This window comes from Euprymna scolopes, chromosome 7 (assembly GCF_053919585.1).
Source record: "Euprymna scolopes isolate OS-2025 chromosome 7, ASM5391958v1, whole genome shotgun sequence".
Lineage (NCBI taxonomy): Eukaryota > Metazoa > Mollusca > Cephalopoda > Sepiida > Sepiolidae > Euprymna > Euprymna scolopes.
This window is the reverse complement of record NC_136488.1, coordinates 93,897,288-93,921,938: the sequence shown is the minus strand read 5'-3', so window position 1 is coordinate 93,921,938 and position 24,651 is coordinate 93,897,288. Positions and strand designations below refer to the sequence as shown.

The following is a 24,651-nucleotide window of genomic DNA, read 5'->3' as shown; positions in this document are numbered from 1 at the left end:
AAATTTGCCCATAGAGCCCTGATAGGTATGGGTTAAACCTTAAAAGGGGATAAATGACTGCAAATCTGCAAGTAACAGAATTTAAAAAAATAAAATTTTGGATATTTGGTCGCAGGATTATTGATTACAGAAAAAATAATTTCATTTGAGATTTCTTAAAACTTAGGTTTGTCTTCATGATTTGTTCTATTGATTTCCCTTAAAAGAAAGAAAAAAAAAAAAAAAACTTCGACTTTTATAATAGCCCGAGAACTGGCTATAAGCCTTAACCACTACCTCAAAGGATCTAATGATCCTTTGTGTTACAGCTGAATCTATTGATGTCTCGTTTCAGCATGCTCTATACAAATATCAAGAGCGTTGCAATCAGGGGAATTGAAAGGTCTGATGAAGTGTGGTTGACAAAGATCTGATAACCAGTTCTGCACGTAGCTGGTATGGAAGGGTGCTTAGTCTTGCTACTAAATGTACGATCTACCTGAAGCTACCGGGTTATTCCAGGATTTCACTCCTAAGGAATACGGATGTAGCCACTGGTGTTCAGCCTAAGGGCCTCAAGAAAGTGGGGTGGCACCTCAACTGAACATCAGTCTTAACAGTTACATCCTGAATCTTTCAATTTCTTTCTGACCTTTCTCCCGCTGATGCTGAAAAAATTTTTTTAAATCTTATTTGTCCTACCAGTGTGAATTCTAAGAATGGTCTCCTTTAAAAATATGGAGATTCCAAATTAATAAATTATATTGCAGAAAAAAAAAAAAAAAAAAAAAAAATCAAAAGCAAAAGAATGGATATGCAAGTTTTTATGAAGACAAGAACAATGAAAATGAAAAATATGCATAAAATTAGCAACTGAAAATTGCAAGGAAAAATATAACTTACGCTCTGTATATCAATAATATTAGAAGAAAGAGTAAACACACACACACACACATATATTCACTTACAGAGATAAAGATATATAAATAAGAAACTCTTATAAATGAAGTGAAAAGTAAAAATTAAAGACTGACCTCTACAGATTCTTTAACGACAAATCCGACAGGAGGAATCGCAGGTATTTCTTCATTGGGAAGATAAAGAGCTGGATCAAACAAATCCGGTTGTGGTTTCTTTTGCGAATGGACTACAGTTTCTTCTTTTGTGACAGGTGAAGAGGATATCTTTTCCTCCTTCTTTTCCTCTTTCTTCTCTCGTTTGGGTATAAGCTTCGGTTTAGGGCGACGTGGTGTATCGTTCCCAAACGACACAAAGAAACCTTCGTTTCCAGCTGTTGAAGTTTGGTCGTCAGCAATTTCAGTACTTTCATCTGATTCAGGTACAGCCTCTTCAATTGCACATGGCTTTGGTGTAGAAACTAATTTACTGGGTTGATGTTGTGGACTCATATGTGGTGAAGGCTGTTGACGGGGTGGGCTACCATACGGTAGAGGTTGACGAGGTGGACTACCATATGGCAGTGATTGACGAGGCGGGCTACCATGTTGTTGAATTTGTCGCGGCGGGCTACTATGTGGTGGATACTGACGAGGCGGGCTACCATGTGGCGTAGGTTGACGTGGCGGGCTACCATGTAACTGAGGCTGACGAGGAGGGCTACTACTTGGAGATTCTGTATGAGTTGGTCGTATGTTCTTATTTCTGGGACTACCTATTGGAGACTGCCGGTCTGGTTCAGCAGTAAGACTGCTGCTATTGTTACTACTGCTGCTATATGGTACATAGCCTGACGAAGAGACAGCATGGGGGTGAGGGGCATATCCAGAAGGTAGGGGTTCTTCTCTAGTCCTGCCATGTGTACCATGAAGCGAAAAAATACCCCCTGCTGCTGAAGTTATCACAGCATTAGCCATACTTGGATGTATACCTGCAATATCTGGTTTGGGGTGGCCAGGAAGGCCACTAAAAGGAGTGGCCGTTGGAATAGGCTGTCCTATTGAGGTGGTATATGTATGATGTGGACCAACAGAATGTGGGGGTGGGGTTGGATAAGGAGACATAACTGGAGACATATAAGGCTGCGCTTGCGGTGTAGGTGAATGCAACACAAACTGTTGACCTGAAAAACAAGATACAAAGCAATGGTCGAATTTGTTATTAATAGATAATGGTCAATACAAATTATGACAATATTCATCAACACAGATGTGGTGATAAAAGATGTTTATTTTGGACAAATTACCTGCTCAAATGTTTATTTTGGACAAATTACCTGCTCAAATCTTTATTTTGGACAAATTACCTGCTCAAATCTTTATTTTGGACAAATTACCTGCTCAAATCTTTATTTTGGACAAATTACCTGCTCAAATCTTTATTTTGGACAAATTACCTGCTCAAATCTTTATTTTGGACAAATTACCTGCTCAAATCTTTATTTTGGACAAATTACCTGCTCAAATCTTTATTTTGGACAAATTACCTGCTCAAATCTTTATTTTGAACAAATTACCTGCTCAAATCTTTATTTTGAACAAATTACCTGCTCAAATCTTTATTTTGAACAAATTACCTGCTCAAATCTTTATTTTGAACAAATTACCTGCTCAAATCTTTATTTTGAACAAATTACCTGCTCAAATGTTTATTTTGAACAAATTACCTGCTCAAATCTTTATTTTGAACAAATTACCTGCTCAAATGTTTATTTTGAACAAATTACCTGATCAAATGTTTATTTTGAACAAATTACCTGCTCAAATGTTTATTTTGAACAAATTACCTGATCAAATGTTTATTTTGAACAAATTACCTGATCAAATGTTTATTTTGAACAAATTACCTGATCAAATGTTTATTTTGAACAAATTACCCAGTTAAGTTAATAGAATGTAAACAGATTTAATAAAGAGGATGAATGCAGAAGAATTTAAGGACAATTTTGGGAGGTCTATTTAAAATAATATTTAAGAGAATTTTATCTGTATTCCTGATCTATTAGGCATGTGTATGCAGTGTAATGATGTATAGAAGTGAGGGTTAAGGACATGTGTTACATCAAAAGAAACAATATGAAAATGATACAATGGGCGTGTAATGCGAGTTTTAAAAACAGGCTTAGATCTGTGATTTCAGAGGAAGATAAAAATTAAACAGTATGGGAAGATGTGTGCAAAACAGGAGACTGTTGGTATGGCCCCACTGAAAATAAAAATGGAGGAGAGTTCTTGGGTTAGTAAATGTAGAACGGTTGAGGTTGGACAGTTAGTTGGCTAAGGAAAACAATGGAGAGAGTGATAAGGATGGATTTAAAAGGTTAGAGATAGAAATTCACCTCCAAACTAACTTAAGTCATCCAACACATACCAGCATTTAAAAAAAATCCATGTTAAACCAAATATGATGAAGGAAATTAAAAACAAACAAAAAAAATCTGAAAATAAGTCTAAATCCTCAAAATTAAATGTTTTTATTTCAGAATTTCTCAATCTTTCATGTTTAATGGCTTTTAAAGAGATTCATTTCCAAGAAATAAAAATTTTAAAAAAATTGAAAATATTTGATTATAAATAAAATGGGGAAACAAAGCATGAGCATACTTCGGTATCAAATTAAATTCCTTTTCTTTTTATATAAAACCTCTTTTGTGTCACAGCACATTTTTGATCAAAAAGAGATTTGGTTAATAAAAAATGCAAAAATTGAAAACATTATTCCAACCATTTGTTCCAAATCATCATAATTAAATCTTATGGAACTTTGACGCCATTAGAACCAAATCTTTAAAAAAATATTTAAGATTTAAAAGAGTTTTCAATTTTCTAACTAGTATAATATTACTATACATTACAACATACTTAAAAAAGTTACAATAAATATTTTTCTACTAATCAGAAAAAAAAAAAGTATAAAAAAAAATAAAAGCATACATATAACAAGCATTGAAAAGATAAAAGTTGACTACATTTTCAAGCATTATCATAATTTTACGGTATTTTGATAAATATTTTCTGACCTAAAAGTTTCAATTTTGTAACCAGTGTATTTAGAATACTACTAGAATGTTATAATGATCTACCCTATTGCATAACTAGTGACGCTTTGTGACACTATGAATAGTGGTGATAAGAGAGTTGGTATGTCCAGTCCAGTCTAAAAGCTCTATCTGGCAACACATTACTTATCTACTCTTTGTATATGCATAATCTTTAACTACCTCTTTCTTCTCTTATTTATTTTCAGCTCTTTACGACCACAATACTCCAATATATTTTAAAATTACAAGATGCCATTTTTCTACTCATAAGTATAAAAAAAAAAAAAATGGTACTAGTGCACTTATTGATTCATGCTGAAATAACGTTATTTAAAAAGCCATTCTTAACATGGGGAGGGTGTTTTGTACCTATTCTATACTTTAACCTTACAATTGAATAAAAAAACACAAAACTTTAATTAAACTTGGAAATACGATTTAAAAAATAGCGCCATCAGTAAGTGCACTAGCATCAAAAAAGTAAATATAGAAATAAATAAAAAAGACTTCTTTTTTTTTAACATAGGCATCCCCACTTATCAATGCCAAGAGGCCACTCGAGGATAAAGATTAAAGAATGTACAATAGAAAACTTGTTTAAAAAAACAAACTTTCATAAACACAGCGTGGTAGATTTTAGAAAAGTAGAATTCATATTTTATACGCAAAGATGCTCAAAAGAAAATAAATAACCCTGCCTAATTACATTCCACACTTTGTTTCACTTTTTTGCATAATTTTTTTGATAAAAAATATTGTTTTAAAATATTAAAATATTTGTAAACTGATTTTTTTTTAATATTCATTATTTCTGTGAAAATAAGTCTAATTAAACATTACAAATAAATGTACATAAACATTTATTAGGAAAAATATATGCAACAAACACATAATTTTGTAACCATGTTAACACTTATTCATTTTCTTTTCCATCTTATTTGTTACACGTGATTCAATATCACATTATTTCTGTAAAAATGTCTAAATTAATATATTTAAACAATATAAATGCAAATAAACATTTTGAAAAAAAAAAAAAAAAAAAAAAAAAAAAATCAATTTAGGAATATTCTTATATTTAAAAACAATATTTTTATAAAAAAAAAACTGTGCAAAAATCAAATGAAGCAAACAAGAAAGCGTTGATTCGCCAAATAACTGCTCCTATTCTGTTGGATTGTACATATATATATATATTCAATGTACGCACGCTGACGTTTGTTTCAAAATGTATTTATCTTATGCACATTTTAATTTATAATTTCTTCACCATAAACAAGGTATAATCCCATCAAGACAGAATTGAATAGAGAGGTCGGATTGGGGGGGGGGGTAGTATCTTAAGTGAGGTTATGCAGACAGATGTTTGTTCATGTTACATTTAAATTTCTGCATATTGTTATAGTCATGGAAACTGGTAGCAGTGAAGGAATTACAATGGAAAATGGTCCAAGGAAAGAAACTAATAGAATAGAAAGTATTTCAGCATCAAAGAACTGCCACAGTGAAGGGATAGAATTTTGCTGCATACATCTATGGGAGCATTTGTAAAACAAGTTCAAGGATGCAACCATTCAGTGACAGGACAAGGGCTGGAGCTTGGTAGACCATGCAGGACCTGTGTAAGTTATAAGATGTTGAATGAAGTGTCAGCAGGGCTAGTTGCAAAATATCGGCAGAAACTGCATACGACACATGAAACAAGCATAAATTAATTGATCATTAATATGTATGTGTGTGTACAAACTGTGAATTTAGAAACTCAGCAGTAGCAGCCTTTGCTTTTTAACACCAAATATTTTTTTATTTCTCCTCTGTTCAGTTCCAATAATTCAGACTGAACATGGGTGCATTTATATCTTTCTACACTTGACCTAAAGTTTATCTTTTTTCGCAACACAAATTATTTTACTATGAATAACTTTAAAGCTTCTTAGACAAGAAACATTGCCAGTATTTTAACAAATAAAAAAACAAATATAAAAAACAAATATAAAAAACAAATATAAAAAACAAATATAAAAAACAAATATAAAAAACAAATATAAAAAACAAATATAAAAAAACAAATATAAAAAACAAATATAAAAAACAAATAAAAATGAAAAACAAACAAAAACTTGTAAACTATTTTACTACATTTATCTCTGGCACAAAATAAATAATAAAAAAAACAATCATGAAAAATATACAGAAAATTAAAGTTTTGATAATGTACTGTATTTTAACATTTGCATTTTCTTCATATTATTCAGACGACCATTCTCATCTTGAGTGTTATTCATGTTTTGGTCAGCATAACCTCCAACCTTCTTCAGGTGTATTTTGTCAGATTCTGGAAATATTTCTGTTGAACTCTAGAATCAGCACTAAATTTCAAATAGAACCTTTTATTTAATCCACAAGTGCAGCATGCTCTCGTTCTGTGAGCCATGGCTGGATAGAAGTCTCAAGTAATTCACAGTTGTGATGATTGAACCGTCAACCTCCTGAAGAATATAACTTACAACTGAATTTTACCAATACTTTATCCACTACACCATTGTCTGATTCTCGTGCAGATTCTAAATTTCAGCAAGATATACCTGAAGAAGGTCAGAGGTTACACTGACCAAAACATTGTACGAACAACACTGAAGAGGAGAGTAGTTTGAATAATCCAAATAACATGAATTATCAATCTTCATCTCAAAAATTCAGAAACTTGATACAATTCTTGGAGCTGGAAGCAAATATTTCAATAATCAATATTAGTTATTCATATATGCCAGAATAAGTATTGCATTTACAAAGCTGACACAAATCAATAAATAAAAAAATACTGTATTTGCAATTACAAACTATAGTTAAATCAAAATTTAAAATAAAAGAAATAAAGAGAAAAAATAACTAAAAACCTGATAGATTTTAAACAGCACTTTACAAATACACATTTTAACTATTTCAAAGAAAACTTCTTGTGCAGTTTAGGTAGCCATTACTATTGATATTAAGTTAAAAATAATTTATTTTGGTTTACCTACTCATTTATGACCAACTTCCATAAAATTTTTGATACTTGTGCATCTATGTTACTGCATTTAAATTATTACATTATTTAGAAACTCATTCTTAACATGTGGATGGGGAGGGTGTTTTGTAAATCTTCTGTACTTTCATTTAAAAATTTACTAAAAAATATCAGAAAAATTGAATTTAACTTGAAAATACTATTAAAAATAGTGCGTTAACATAGATGCAAAAGCATTACTTATTTGTTTTCAAATATTAAATAGGTGATATAAACAGCTTATGTTGTCATGCATATATGTTTTTGTTTATGTTATGGACCTTACTTCTTTCATAAAGAAAATGGATACTTTGCTCCAAACAGATATTTATGACAACTTAAAATATGTTTATAGCTTATCACATGAATTTTTATTGATGCAAATAAGTCACAAATGAGTAGATAAAAAAAAAAGAAAGAAAAGTTCTTGACAAATTTTCCAGCTATATCTCCTTTCAAACAATTAATGCCATCAATAGTAATAATTAGTGTTGGGACGATTCCTAAATTTTTTCCGATTCCAGGAAAATGTTGATTAACGATTCCAATACCAAGTACGATTCTAATTCCCATGGAATTGTTGTTTTGAAATATAGCATTATATTTGAAAGTTTTTGTGTAGCAAAAACATTTGATACAGCAAAAAAGTGGAAATACAATTAAGGGAATTTTGAAAACGATTTGATTTTTTCGTAAAATTTCTTTCATTGAAGATAAAAGTCAAAACAAATATTTTAACCATGAATTAAACATGCACCATGAAATTAATAACAATCAATTTCAGGAGTTATTTTATATATTAAAAAATAAAGAAAAAGGTCCGTCATGATTAATTCAACAAAAATACAATAACATCAAAATTTCAAGGGGAATAACATGTTTTGTTTATCTTTTGATATTAATTTTTTTTATTTTCTCTTTATCTTCAATAACTCTTTAAAATTTAACATTTTTTTTGCAGCTTTAATCGCTAACTGATTTTTATTCCACTTTCTAGAATATTCTTATTTCCAAACGAAATTTAAAAATAACTAAATCTTTGATTAAATTTTTAGCCTTTTATATTCAATTGTCTCAAATTATTCCTATTTATTTAGACTTTAAAAATATTTTTAACAATAATAATGTTATTTTTTAAATCTAAATAAATTGGTTTATTTCTATATTTATTTTTTACTATATAATTATATACTTATCTTTTAATGTTTATTCTTATTTAATGTCTTAATTTACCTCTTTATTTCTATATAAGTAAATTTTTGGTAATTGTTTATTTCTATTGTTAAATTTATTGAACTTTTGAAATCGCCTCCGCCTTAATGCTGTTTCTGACTACTTTTATTTTTTGTTAGAGTTTGGGAAACATTTACCTATGCTCGCATCACGACTGATACCAGGCATCGGTGAATGCCGACCAAGCTCCTACAGTCGTTTAGTTGAACAACTGAGTGACTAGTTAGTTTGCAAATAAAGTATTAAAAAAAAAAAAAAAAAAAAATTTAACTTTTTTCCTTAATAAATTTTTCATATTTTTTTTGTTTTTGTTGTGCAAAGAAGTTCGAAAAAAAAAAAATGTTAAATTGCTTCATTCGCAGAATATTTTAATGAAATGTAAATTTTTAAAAGTTAAAAAAAAAAATAATAAAAAAAAAATTATTTCACTCACAGCATTTATTTAACAGATAGCAAAATGATTGTTTTCTTTTGTAGTTTTCGAAACACTTTAAGCGGAACCGTCAGTCAGCATAATATGTAGTTCTAACATTTTTGGATACTTCAAAAAAGCTGACCGACTGTCAAAGTTTTACGAACTGATACCACGTGATCAGTTTCACTTTAGTTTTAGAAATATTTCCTGAAACAGCCTTCGTTCAGAAAACAAAGTATATATATATTGTTCTATTATTTTATTGTTTAAATAATTTGACTTTACTTTTTTTATTTTTAAAAAATATAAAAGGTTGACAAGACATTTTTAATTTACTAATGAGATTTTTCATTCATTTACTAATGGAAGAGTGTCGGTAAAAAAAAAAAAAAAAAAAAAAACTTGCCAAAAGATAAGCGCCCTCCTTTTTGGTGCTTCTACACTTTATCGCCGAAACTGGAGATGCCATTTTATTTTGCGCACTTTTTTTTTTTTTTTTTTTTTTTTTTTTTTAGTCACCAGTTGGAAAAAACACTGATTTTTAACATGATTTAATCGCAATGAGAGCACTGTAAAATCTATTTTCTCTACAGGTTAAGTATTCATCAACTTTTTCATGGACTTGACGTAGTTAGGCTGTTTTATACATAAATAAACTTCGCTCATAAATGAAAACAATGTTACCTCGCGGCCCCTAAAGTTTCGCAACAGTGCAAACAGATAACTAATCATGGACCTCAAAGTTTCGAAACAGACAGTATCTATGTATGTGACGGAATAAGAAAACTCATTAAAATAAATAAAGATTACCTTTTAAGTAGTTAATAAAATTCTTGTACATTATATTAAATGTGTTATGAAAAGTTCTATGACGTTTTTATCATAAATTTTTGACAGCATTAATCTCACTTCAAACAAACAGTTCAAGTTAAAAATATAAGAGAATCGTAATGAAAGAATCATAAATCTAAGGTATTTTTTAACAATGCGATTCCAATTCCTCCCAAATACACTATTCTTATGATTCCGATTAATCGTCCCATCACTAGTAATAATTACTATAAAAAATATCTTTACAATTACAAACTACAATTAAATTAAAATGAGAAATAAAAATATTTTTAATTAAAAAGAAAAAGAATTTTGAGCAACACTATATAAATACACATTTTATCAATTTCAAACATAGAAAATTTGGTGCTTGTGCAGTATTTTTTCAATGGTGGATTTCAAGAAAAGCAAGTCATTTTGTCATACATAGTTGTTTGCACAATTCTTCAACAATAAACTTGATAAATTCTATTTTTACTTGTAATTATTTTCTACTGGATCAGTTTTTATAATTTTTAGAATTTATACTAATTTGGACACATGTAAAGTACATAATAGTATTTTTGCCCAAAATGGATTTGTTCAAAACACCATTATACTGCAGAAGCACTAAAATTTCTTTATGCATTGTGTCAATAGGGCCTTTTTTTTGTTTTTCATGTTTTAAATAAGAGTTAAAAGCAAGGGAGATAACTATCAAAGATAGTTCAATTATGGTGACAGCTGAAAAGAATGGCTTTAGCATGACATTGTTGATAACTTTTCACATTTTTTTTCTACACATTTGAACAATTACTTAGCCTTAATATAAAAAAGAAAGAAATTTTTAAGTAAAATTATTTTTATATTTACTCATTCCCTCCCAAAGTAATAAATTCTTGGTAAATTAATCCCATACTAGTGGAACCTATAGAAATTCCACAACTGTACTTTCATCCATTCTATATTGCTGCTATGCTTAAAAATATTTCCATTCTTTGGATGTGCAGCACGAATGGAGATCCACAATATAATTAAACCAACTTTGTTCAAACTGCCACAATTGTATGTTAATTAGTAAATTAAACACATATATAATAGAAGTATGTGACATGGCAGGAAGTATACTTTTGCCAGCAAGAATAATAATGGGTAATTTATAAAGATTGCAGCCATATCCAGATTTCATAAAACCTTCAACTATAACAAGCTTTCACACATCACTCTGGAAATCAGTTTTACTGAATCCTCTTTTTGTATACTATACCTTTAAACTTAGAACTCAATACTAAAGTCAATTATAATTGGAGACTGCAAACTCCAAGCAGTGCTACAGAATTCTCACTTCTCTCTGAACATGGCTTTAGTTATTGAGCTATAAGGGTGCTTACTACATAGCTTTACTTTGTTAAATGGTACAATATATGGTTGATTGCTGAAATGACTTGAACATCCTGGATGTTTGCTCAAAAATGGAGGTTGCAGCAAAACTGTAAGCTTACAAAATCTGTACTTGGATCAGACCAATTTATTGAATAGATGTTTTTTTTTAGCAGACAAGAAATAAGTGTTCCAGCAACAAGACTTGAGGGGGGTTTACATGGAAATAAATTGAAAATTAAAATAGTTCAAGCAAGTATGTACATAGTTTTATAAATATATATATCAGTTGTCCTATCCAGCGTAACTCGGGATTCATTAATGTCATTCAAGTCAAAAGATTTTAATTAGAAAAGATGCCTAAATCACAAAGAGTTATAAAAAAGCTCAAAATGAAACAGATAATTGATATTTATCTTTAAGCTAAAATAAAAATTACCATTCTCACATTTTTAACCTTTTAAGAGATTATTCAAAGTCATATCCATTGTGATAATCTTCCTTGCTGAAATAATTATTTTCAGAAAGAAACTGGAGCACTTTTTAGTCTAAATAACATACTGCATGGCTAAGCAATCACTAATCTGGTGTATTGCTATTTAGGTGCAACATGGAAAATCAGACACGATAACTTCATATATTAGATGTTTGTGCAGTATAACATTTCATTTGATACTGGAAAATCTATTCATATCTATAATAGAAACAAATACCCTAAAAATTGATTTGTTCCAAGAAGTCAAGCAAATGAAAGCTGCAGTGTTGGTTTCTCTGCAATACAGCAACAATTAAATTAAAATCAAAGCTAAAGCTGCAACAATTTTAGGAAGAAAAATGAAATAAAATGCAACACTTTACTTAAGTACTAAAAATATCTTCAAATTCAAAATTAACTTAAAGTCTACAAATGAATACAGGATCTTATTCTTTATTCACTTTATTTACTTATGCGGAATAAGGACCATGTTATTGTCGGAATTTTCTGGACAGTTTAATATAAAAACACTGGAAGGTACGGAACAAAAATTTTGTAACTTTTTTCATGCAAATGCTGGCCAATTTCTTTTCATTGAAAAATATATTTCTATCATTACAATGATAATTCAATGAAATTTTTTTTTTTTTTTTTTGTTTTGAAACAGAATAATTTTTTTAATTTGTAACAAAAATGGCCATTACAATCATCATTTGTATTGGAAATGATGTTGCTTTTAATTATTTTTATTAATTTTTTTTTTTTTTTTTTACTTCATTATTTTTGGAACTGGCAGTTATAGTTTCTTCAACACACACACACACACACACACACACAAATTGTATTATGTCATTAAATATAGCTTTCCTTATATTTTAAAAATTTTTATTATATTTGGGTTATTCAAACTACTATTCTCATCTTGTTATTTTCACAACATTTCAGTTGATGTAACCTCCGATTTTCAGGTGCATTTTCTTAAATTTGAATACCTATCCAGGTCTGTGAAGCAAGGACTAAAGGCGTGGACAAGCAATAAATTCTAAGTGAACCTTCTGGAGGTTGAAAGTTCAATCCTTACTATTAAAATGGTTTGGTTTGTTTTACAGCATATTAACAATATTTGTTTAATGTAATTTGATAGGTAGAATTATTTTATTTTCTTAGAATATACTGCATTACTTTTAGAAGGAAATTTCAATAGAATACCATCACTAATCCTAGAAAATATTACTTTCAGAAAACATTACTCCTTGGTAGTGGTAATATTCTTTGTTCTAAATACGAATGACCCTTAGTCACTGACTTCTATCTGTTTGGGAAGCTAATATAAAAAAGAAATAAATAGTGATAGGATTCCAATATTTTTCCTGATTCTGATACAATTATCGATTCCGTACTAAATTCTCGATTCTTTATAAATCTCTAAATATTTAACCATAATATTCCTCCCCTCCCCGGATTACCATAAAAACATGTTAAATGTGCACACATTTTCTTAAACCTAAAAATACACTTGAAGAATTTGTGGCCTTGCCATCATGGCCTTCATTACTAAGAGTTTTAGTTTTACTGGTAATTTACAATCAATAATAAATATTTATTAATTTATTATTATTACCAGCAACGGGAGATTTTGTTTTAAACAAAAATCAAAAAAAGATAAAGGAATCGTTTTTGGCAACAGAAAATAGTACACATTTTTCTGATTCCGATACCTCCAAATATTCTGATTTTACCAATTACAATTAATCATCCAAACACTAAAAATAAGGTTTTGATTTTTTGGAATAATCAGGTGAACAGTACAGTTCAGAACGAACTTCTGAATACAAGGGCATGACATGACCAGCTGATCAAGTAGATCAGGCCACTGATCTCCCATGTAACTTAAGTAGGCAGGGGAGGGGAATAGTCAGAAGAATTTGTGGCCTTGCCAACAGGGCACTCATTACTAAGAATAACATAACATTTCTAACTGATCATAGCTTACAGAATAAGCCCCCCCCCTCTCCGAGTAAAACATGAAAATTCCCAAATTTGAAGAGACGTATAGAAGGTAGGTTAGATCAACCAAAATGTGAAAATAACAATCTCAAGGAGAATATTAATACAAAGTCTTCAGATTGCATAATCCATGGATAAATATTCATATAAAATTAGCTTTGTTGCATTATCAAAAAAATAAAATATATCTAAAGTAAAGTAAAATAAAAATGAAGATGTTATCACAACATACTGTAAATCTATGAGAGATTTATAATACCATCTTCAGAACACATTGGAAAAGATAGCAGGAATCTGAAAGCAAGTGTGCAACTTTATCCATAGCGACAACTCAGACTGTGTGCTGTGAGATTTAAAAAATAAACATTACATTAAAACAGATAAAAGATAATAAACCTGAGTTTGTATGAATGCATACACTGAAAGCATGCTATAGGGAGCATATATAATAAATATATATAATATTACATGCAGTGCAAAATATAAAATGTGCTGGAACATTTATATTACACAAAAATAAAGACAAATTATTATACAGAATGTCAATATAATAGAATTAGGCATTTCATATTTCTTTGTGTATAATCTTTACAAAATAGGCCCCCGGTTAAGAGCCGTGGCTGGGATCAATACAGAAGCCAGATTAATAAGAACTGGGGTATTTGGTGCTTATGGTTTTGTACACCACTTTAGAGCAAGATCCCTTATCTGTAGACAACCATCCAGGGTAAAAAAAAATTTAAAAAAGAAGCAAACTGCTAGTAATCAGTAGTAAGAAAACAAATCAATCTACAAAAAAAAAAAAAAAATTTAAAGCAGTCATCTAAATTCTCTAATCAAGCAAATAAAAAACATTTTAGAACTACATCTAAAGATAGAAATATTAGAAGAAATAGAAAATGACTCGGCCTAAAATATTTTTTAATGTAAGTTTTATGACGTAATTAAATTTGTTAAAATGTTAAAATAAATAAATGAATAAAAATGTTTCTCCTCTTTAGAAAACAAGGGATCATGGTTTTATTTGATTTTGTGGCATATCAACTCTTTGGGTATAATTCAATGCACAATCCAGCCACGTTTGTTAAAGTTTTCATGGGTAAAGTGCTTAATATCTTCAAATATTTATTCATGACGTTTGCATCAACTCTTAATTCATACTGTGAATTTACATGTATATGACCGGATATAGTTTTATATCATATGCAGTATAGATTCTATTTAATTCATAAATGGGATCCAGAGACATACCATAACTTCAGATGAGAGTGGACCTGGGAGTAATAGTAATAAGGTCCTGCACCACAAGATGCAGTTTCATGTCAGACTCTGAACAGATTTTATTTAACTTGTAGATGGAACTTGACAGATATAAATCAAACTGATCCCAGAAGTCATGACAATTAAAAGGTGACTTCATGTTATCATCAGATATAGTTTAATGTCATACACAGGATATCTAAAACACTGAAGACAATTTGGTTTGGTTGTTTTATGATAGATAAACCATTTTAGAGTTATTTAATTTCAAATCCAGTAATTTTGCAAAATTTTATGCTTACAGTTCTTTATATCTTCAAATATTTTTCATGTGATTTTTTTTTTTTTACAAAATAATTATCTATTTTTGACTTTGCAAAATATGATTGAGTTTTGCCAAGGAAAAGGAAAAATCAATAACATAATTGTTTGGTGCAGGAAATTAATATCTTCAGATTGCCTGATCTGATAGCACCATATGCCCTAACAGGTATTACTACTCCAGACCAAAGTGGACCCAAGAGAAATGATGACTAAGGGGCAACTCCACATTTCTCACTCTTCCTAAATGGGGATCACTATTGGATTTCTTAAGATCATACTCAGAACCAGGAAACAATTTAATCAATGCAATTTATACTTATATGTAGTCTACAATGCATGTATACCTAAGCCAATAAAATTTCCCCTTTGTCAAAAGTTGATAGCAGAGAGGTAAAAAGACTTGACTGCTGACAAAGTGGTTAATTTTCAAATTTCAGCCCCATGTAAGAGCCATGAGATGGTAAAACACACTGTTTTTATACTTTAATTATTAATAGAAGGCACTATATGAGAGAATGACAACATTTTCCTGCAAAAACTAACAGACATCACTCATGAACAGGATGTATATGTGACTGGAGACTACTTGTGAATTTGTCATTCCTAGAAGAATTTTGAATCTTGCTAATTCCAGTCATTGATGAATCTTAGAGACAATCAAACAAGTGTCTGGATAAATATATATCATTAATAATCTAGAATCATAGAAATTTTTGATATACACTTATAAAATGCATTGCTTAAAGTTTTTCCTCTCCCTCCCATGATGTGACAAGGATCGGAGAGTAGTATTTGAAAAGCCAACACACAAGAGGAAGACCATTATAGCCTGCAAAAAATGTCAGCATTCCCAAGTAAGGGTGCCTCAAGCAATTAGCTTGAAACTAACCGATTCTCAAAGAGAGAAAGTAAAGATTGGGAGAATTGACTTCCTAGAACTGCAACATACTGCAGTCAACATGGAACAAGCCATCTGAACAATGGCCTATACTCTCTTGGCTTTGATGCCGAGGGAAAACCACTGGCTGATGGTTAACTTAAAACAGTTTATAAAAAGTTAAAAATTTGGAAGAGTTTGTACAATCTACATTTAAGAGTAAAAATTACAAATTGTTTTGATATGAAAAAACTCTTAAGATTTGTTGAGTTTACTGACCACCCACCCAATGCACTAACTATTAGCTATTGAATTATATATAACTGACCCACTCAGAGATAATGCCCCACCCTTCCCAAAGGATACTTATACAATGATTTTATAGCAAAGACAGGGTTGTGCAATCTCTAACCACACTTATCCTGATCTGGCATTGATTGAATGCAGTGACAAGAAATTATAAATGTCCAAAAGCAATGCTCGGATACATAAAATAAAAGGCGATATTATTTTAAAGTTTTCCTTCTCTCTTAGATTAGTTGTCCTATCAGTGTTTTGGACAGCTGCTTTCATACTTTGCCTAATGGTATCAAAGTGACTTTAGAGTCACTAAAAACTTATTGCACCTTATATTCCCAAACGGTTATCTACCTAAGTGTTGAATAGGCTCAACATCACTTTACTTCAGTGATCTGGTGACAATCTGTGTTTCAACATGATATAACCCTACAAATTATATGTATGTGATTGATAACATGTAATTAAATTTTAAATAAATATTAATAATCATTACCTGAATCTTTATTTGATCACTAGAATATACGAGAAAGCCAGAGAGTTGCTGTTGACCTAACACGTTTATACAAAGTGAGATTATTGCCTTTAGTCTACAAATAAACTTGGTTAAATTAGCAGAAAAATCTGTACTTATTTTTAATGATGTGCAATTAAAATTGAGCAGTTCAAAACATTAGTGTACACCAAAAATTATGGAAAATAAATAGGATTTTAATAGAAGAATAATATTAATTTACTATTTGGTGTTCACAAGCTTTAATGACAGTAGTCTTTATTTTAGAATATACTGACTTGAAGTAAAATGTCATTAGGAATTTGGACTTCAAATAGTAAATTAATATTATTCTTTTATTAAAATTCTACTTATTTTGCATAATTTTTGACGTACACTAATATTTTTCACAGATAAGTCAGTATATTTATAAACTTCCCTGTTATTTTATTTTGAACTACCATTCTCACTCGAGTCTCAAAAATAAACACAAAAAAGTGAAACTAAATGCACAAACAAACAAATTAAGGGATTAATGCTTTAATAACTGATTAACAAAAAAAAAAATGCAAGTAAAAAGAAAATAAAACAAAAATAATGTTCTTTATAAATTTATATTTTGTGAGTTTGCAACTAAGATTTTTCTATAAAGCTATATTTTGTGAGTTTGCAAATAATGTATATTACTCTGGAGAAAAAAAAAGCACATATTAGTTATTTTGATTGAATACCTTAAATATCATTCTTAGCTAAATTGAAGATACTCAGTGTCTAGTTAAAAACTTTAAATATTAAATGACATTTTCTTAAATTGATAAATAGGATCATTTGGAAAAAAAAGTAGTCTAAACATTTACGCACAGTATTTGATAAGATCATTTCATAAAGAGATATAAAAGTGAGTGGAACAGATTTTAAATCATGAACTTTAAAGTTTTACCTTTTTTACTACTTATTGAGAAAACATACACTCTTACACCCCTCATCGTGTCTGAAGTTCTTCAAATATAAAAATCGCTTGTTTGTAGAGAGATTTCTTTAATGCTCTTGATTAGAAGAATAAAAGCAAATAATTATACTATAATAATAAAAACAGTTCAAATATTTATCTTATTCTACTCGTGTAAGAACTGAGGATTTAAAATAATTTAATTTATGCCGTAAATTAATTTTAACATTTTATGTTTGTTATTATCAACTCTTAAGATTTAATAATCTAAAATATAACTATGCTTTAAACAACTGCTTATGGAAAAAAAACAAAAAACCCACCCATAATTATAAATGAGCTTAGATTTTAAGAAAAAAAAATTGGATATTTACTATTGAGACGACCTTTCAAAAACTAAATTCTTTCAGAATACAGATTTTCAGCATGCAATGTGAATTGTAAACAATTATCAATCTTTGTAGGTACAAATTAGCAACTAATGACAATGCTATCTATATGGGACCAGTTATTTAAACGGTCTCAACAAAATATTAAATTGATAAAAACAAAAAAAAAAACAGATGTTCAGTAATAAGATTAAATGGTTAGTATAAAAATTTTTTTTTTAATTGTTAAAAAAAAAAACAAAAAAAAAATGGCATCATGCTTACAAAAAAACCCTAAGCAATTTAGAAAACAAGAACGGATATTCTTAAAATATGGATTCAGCTCCATGTTGCAACTGTTTGGAGCTTTGATTGGATAAATGAATATACAGATGTCTCAGTCAAGAAAGCAGGTCAAAAAGGACAGAGTGACTAAAAAATGACTTAATAATAGACCTAAGGATAGAATTTTGTGGTGAAAGTCATTTCATACAGTCATAAATAAAACGCAACATCTGATATGGAAGTTATAATCGCATTCAGTTTCACATCCATTTTACATGCTTGTAAGTGTTAGATAGCTTTCAGAAGTTAATGTCTAAACTAACCTATTTCTGACTAGGTCTTACTTTATCTCTCAAGTTCATTTTCATGGCTTCCTCTTACATTTTCCTTGACCTTTCACTGAACTGACCATGCTACTTCAACTGTTCTACATCTAACCCAAGAACTTATCCATTTTTTAAACATGGCGATACCATCAAAGTGTTCTGTTCTGCACACATCTTTATAAAGAACATGTTAATTGACAAAGTCAATTCAATCTAAAATTAGCAAGAAAATAGAAATTTATTGGGTAAAAAAAAAATACAATTTATAATGTAACATCTGTTACTAATGTCTATTATAATTAAAAGACCATCCATCTCAGGACAGGTAAAATTAAAGTATTTCACAACTTTTATGTCCCTTACAAAGATTAAAATCAAGATAAAATTATACTAAGGCTTATATATAGAATCCTTATTCAAATTTGGATTAAAATCCATTGCATAAAATCTTGCAAAACATATACATGAATAACAATCTTATCTATAAAGAAATAAATATGTCCCTTAATGGGAGTTACATAATGCAGGTGATGGATGTAAGGGAGCTAACTCTCTCAATCACATAAAAAGTGAATCACCATAAGATTCACTTTAGAAGCTACACTTATTGCCAAATAAACAACATAGCATATAGAGAATAAAAAGACTACATTCCTATTCATTTCCAATTGATCTAATAGACATAAAACCAGTTTGACATTTTGGCCTCTTCATAAAATACATTTTCAAATTGTATTGACTCTTCTCAGAATAACATTTTTTTCCATCAAAAAAAAAAAAAAAAAAAAAAAAAAAAAGCTAGAGAAATATCTCAGAATATCAAATAATCTTTTGAAATCAAGAAAATCTTTTACAAAAGTAAAATTACCCCTGGAAAATATGTTAATACAACCCGATTAGTATTTTAGTATATTAACACTAGGAATAAATTTTCAAGTGTAATTACTTTTTAACTTGTTAATAAATATTTACATTACTCTTATGAAATTTTAAAGTGAAAACATTTTTAAGTTAATGTAATTATTTGTACAATGTACATTCAATACCCCCTAAAAACTATTGATAAATTAATTTTCCTATGCAAATTGAGATGTGATAAAAAAAATTTTAAAGTCATTATTGTACTATTAATTTTTCAATTTAAAAAAAAAATAAAAATAAAAAAAAGTAAATATCAATTGCTTGTGAACTCACTTTTATACTTTATTAATTTAATTTAGGGGGCATTTTTCATTTTTGCAAAAATGCAAATAAATTTCATTTTTCTTTTTTAAATGAAGAATTAACAGCACAATCTTGACAGTTTGATTGCATGAATCTTGAAAAATGAGTCAACATGGTTACTGGAATCTAATTTTCTATTGTTTATTTATAGATACTCTAAGGTTAAAAAATTGAGCTTAAAACTTGGAAGTTTAACTTGATATATATTTTCATAAAATTTCCATCAAAAGTTATATATATATATATATATATTTTGTTGTTGTAAGAAGGCTCTGAATTTTATTTTTAATAAGAAACAAAAAAGGAAAAAATGTTATTCTGAAAGCAAAATAATTTGAAAATATAATTAATGTTGTGTTTACATTTTGTAAAAGTGTTTGAATGACATGCTAAATCCATTCTTTTCACCTACCAGTATAATCAGTGCACTGGAAATACACTCAATCGAAAGATTCAAACCACAGTATAAAAATATCAGAATAAATAAAGAACCATTTCCTCAAAATGTTCTATGTGCTCCATGGAAAAAAGAAAATTTTTTAAGAAAGCCAGTTTACATTATCATGACACCAGCATCAAGAACTCCAAAAAAGCAAAAGAAATATCAGTTAAAAAATTGTTTGGTTGTTGTCCAGAATTCAAATTAATTAAAAGAAAAACAAAAGTATAGAAAAAAAAATCTTTATGGTGTAAGTACCTATCATGGAATGAAAATATATTACAAAAATCACTTAAATTGATCATTTTTTTTTTTTTTAAATATAGAAAATATTTTTACGATTTTAATAGTAAATCATAGCCATTACAAGGGATATTTAGATCTATTTGTCTTGATAGTTGTAATGGAGTTGTCCCCCTTTATTTCTTAAATATGTCGGACAGAAACACCATCTTTGCCCATTCATAAAATCTGATTTTCTTGTTAATTAAAAACAATCTATTTGATCAATTATGTGATTTTTGGAATATGACAAATTCATTTCATGAAGAATATGTAGATCATAAAGATTAATTTTATATTTTTGTTTTTAATTTAGTTGAATTCTGGACAAGAACCAAATTTTTTTGTGATAAAACAAAAAGAATTTTAAGTATAAAAATAAATTATGAATGGAATGCAATTTTAAAGCATGATAGCATAAATGCATTTGTTGGTGTTTTTTTACGCTTTTGGTGAAGTGCAAAAAGAGCCAGCTTAAATGCAAAAATGTGATAGTGGCGACAGCAGCAAAACAATAGCAACTGAACATGATTACCTCCAAGAAGAGCGAGGAACAACGGCAACATAAGTCTGAGGTGTTAGCCAACAGCGAAAAAGGAAAAAAAAAGGGGGGGGGGTTGAATGAATAAATGAGCAAAGACCAAAGCTGCAATGGAGATTATGTGCCAGGCCATCAGCCATTTTCAGAGGGAATGTATACCATTTCAAGTTTTTTATACAGAAATTAAATTGAACCAATGACGACTAACTTGTTTAATTAAAACAAAAAAAAAAAAAACTAAGATTATCATTTATACAATATTTATATGACCCAGAGCTAAAAAGCAAACAAAAATTTGGTTCTTGTCCAGAATTCCCCCATATTTAAAAAAAAAAAGAAAAATCTGTATGATTTATGTAGCTGTGACAAAAAAAAATATATATTCCAAAAATCACATAAATTTATCAAGTAGTTTTATTCTTATAAAGAAATCATTGTTTCTTGAAATGATTTTTTTCTTTTTTTCAAAATGGTAGCTGAGACAGTAACTTTCTCGGATATTCATAAAATTTGATCTTATTTAAAAATAAAATTTGATTCATTTACACAATTTTTGGAATATGATCTTTTTGTTTCATCACAGATGTACATCATACAGATTTTTCTTTATTTTTGTTTTTTCATGGGAGGTGGGGGGATTCTGGGACCAGAACAAAAAAAAAAAAATTTACTTTTCATATTTGAGGGAGAGAAAAATTCAGTTATTGTTATAAAACATTTTATCTAATAGAAATGTCAGAACTGTTTGTAATTCAAGTATTAAACTATAACACGACAGTATTACACTATAACATGAAGCAACCCTTTTTTTTTTTTTTTATTCGGTTAAGAGTCACTCAAGAATAAGGATTAATGGGATGGAATGACTGTCAGTCAAAAAATGAAGAGCATTATGGGAATACTAAATTTTGACCAACGAAATGAATTAAAGAGTAAAATGTGGACCTTAGGTTTACTTTTAGCAGACTTGTAACTCACTTCCTTTATTTTGTCCTCATTAATGAGCAATATTTCTGACAAAGGGGTAAGAATTGCTGTTTTCTGGATCAGAATCTATCCATCTAATACTTATTGTTGGCAAATTTTTAACTTTGAAATAGCATTTTGATTTTTGAGCTGTTTACATCAAGTAGCATCATACCTTGTCTATGATTTGCATTAAAAAATTAATTTTGATTTCTTATGGGATGATTTTTGACAAAAATTTGTTAACATATGATTAGAAGACAACTATATTGTAATCTGCAAGGAAGCAGTTCTGTGGTAATGCTTCAGACAGGAAATTCTTTCAAAGAAACTATCTATGAAAATTCCACCTATTGCACATGGAAAAGTCTTTTTCCATTGTGGTAATAGGACAAGTTCTTTACTAAATGCAGTCATTTGGTCAAGATTATTATACTTAAGGGTCTCAATATTTTAAGATATAAATTTACCATGGTGGAATATGAATATGTGTACCCTCCAGATGCCATATCCAGGACAGATAAGACTGACAGGTACTAGCATTTGGGGTCAGACTACATTTGAAAACAAGACTGATTGCAAGGTGACTCCACACTCTTCAAAAGCTCCCAAATTAGAGCCTAATGGGAGATAAGAAAAATTAATGAGTTATAGGAATAAGTCGATTTTTGTTTGCCTGTTAGAGAGATCAATCACAAAGTGACGGTACTAGATGACAATACTCTGGAGATAGACTGCTTCCTAGGAAGCATGCTGAGCACAGGTGATGGATGTTAACTTGATACAACCACAAGGATGAAGGCAGCATGAATGAAATTTTGTGAACTGTTACCTCTCCCTTTATATCCAGATCAAGTTTATATAAGCATCAGTTTATATCGCAATGAATTATGGGCTCTCATCTGCCCTCTCTTGCCCAACTGCAACACAATGATAGACCCATTAAACGAATCTGCAATGTGAAATCTGATCAAGCTCAACATCAGATCAGAATTCACTGAAAGCACTACATTTGCCCATCATAAAGATTATCCTCAAGACGAATCACTAATGTTGGCATGGTCATGTAGAACGTTCATCCTCCTGAATAAACCAGTGTAAGAATGTGTTAAATCGCAAGAACATTGGCAGACCAACAAAAACTTGGAAGCAAGATCGTATTAGTAGTATTTGGAGACAGCTAACCCACTGAACCAAAAAAACAGCAGGGTGAGCCTGATTACTACCTAAGTTGTCTGGCCCCTGTACAAGAGGAAAGTGAATGGAATAGAGATACACTTTTATGAGGGAACTAATGCCATCATTAAAATTGATCCTTAGGGTCCATTTATTTTATGTTTACTACATCCTTCACCATTACCTGGGATTATTTACTTTAGTCGTTATTTTCTTTTTTTAAGCGACTTAAAATTTCCATTTATTTATCGGTTGCAAATTAAGATAGAACTGATTTTAAATCGACACTAGTGGCTTAAGATCTCAGCTTACTATAACTAATGTTATGACAAATGTGTAGACATTTAAAAAAATTTTTGTTTTTTTTTTCGATATAAAAAATTTGATTTTCATGCATTAAAAAAAGTATAAAGTGCCCATAAAAGATTATATGTACCATAGAAGTAAAATTTAATTCAAGACGATAACGATTTTTGAAACAGTGTAAATGCCTACCCAGTTTCAGATAAAAAAAAATTCACAAAAATTAAAGATTGTAAAAATGACTAATAGCCAGTTTAAATGTCTAAAAATTATAATTCTGAATTTCAAAGTTTTTTGGTTCTTGTCCAGAATTCCTCCTATATTAAACTAAAATAAAGAAAAATTTGTATGATGTACATATTTGTGATGAAACAAAATTATATTACAAAAATCATGTAAATTGATCAAGTAGTTTATTTTTAAATAAGAAAATCAAATTTTGAGTATCCAGGGAGTGACTGTTTTGCTCGCCATTTTGAAAGAAATCTCAAAAATCAAGGGGAGATAATTCATACTAGATTTTTGTTATAATGCCTATGAATTCCCATTAATCACTTAATAATTTTTATAAAAATTTATGTGATTTTATAAAACATTCATGTGATTTGGGGAATATTTTCATTTCATCATGGGTACATAAATCATACAAGTTTTTCTTTATTTTTGTTTTTTTGATATAGGGTAAATTCTGAACAAGAACCAATTTTTAAATTTTAAAAAGTTAATAGAAAAAAAATTTGAATTTTCAAATTTTCATAAGAAAGAAGTAAGTTAACATCAGATAAAGTTCTATTACAGAGAAAGACATTACATGTTATTGCAATGAATTTGAAAACTTAAGAAATTCAAATGCTTTTCAAGTCCGTTTCTATAGTGGAAATAATATTAGATTATATATAATTTGTTAACAAATGCAATATTGGCAGTAACTACTATTGATAGTTGCATTTGCTGCTGACAGTAAAGATAACAGACATTCTAATATCAATTTGTTGCTGATAAACAAGAGTTCCTGCAGAAAAATAAATTAAGCAGGTTAAAGAATGAGTACATAAATTAAATCAGATTAAAAATGCTCTCTTTAACAACATAGACCAACGCTAAAGAAAAGAAAATGGCTAATCAAAATTAAATATTTATATTTAAGAATGAAAACTATTTAGGTCTAACTTTAAGAATCTGACAGATTTTTCTTT

General features: G+C 29.2%; 1 protein-coding gene across 9 annotated transcripts in view; it reads right to left on the bottom strand.

Moving 5' to 3' along the window:
• Positions 1-24,651, bottom strand: part of LOC145279835 (calmodulin-regulated spectrin-associated protein 2-like) — a 273,839-nt gene that overhangs the window by 59,893 nt on the left and 189,295 nt on the right. For all 9 annotated transcript variants that reach the window (XM_080131267.1, XM_080131269.1, XM_080131268.1 and 6 more), the window contains exon 13: positions 1,014-2,059. In XM_080131267.1, the coding sequence (XP_079987393.1) occupies positions 1,014-2,059 (1,046 nt within the window). The remainder of the gene's footprint in view (positions 1-1,013; positions 2,060-24,651) is intronic.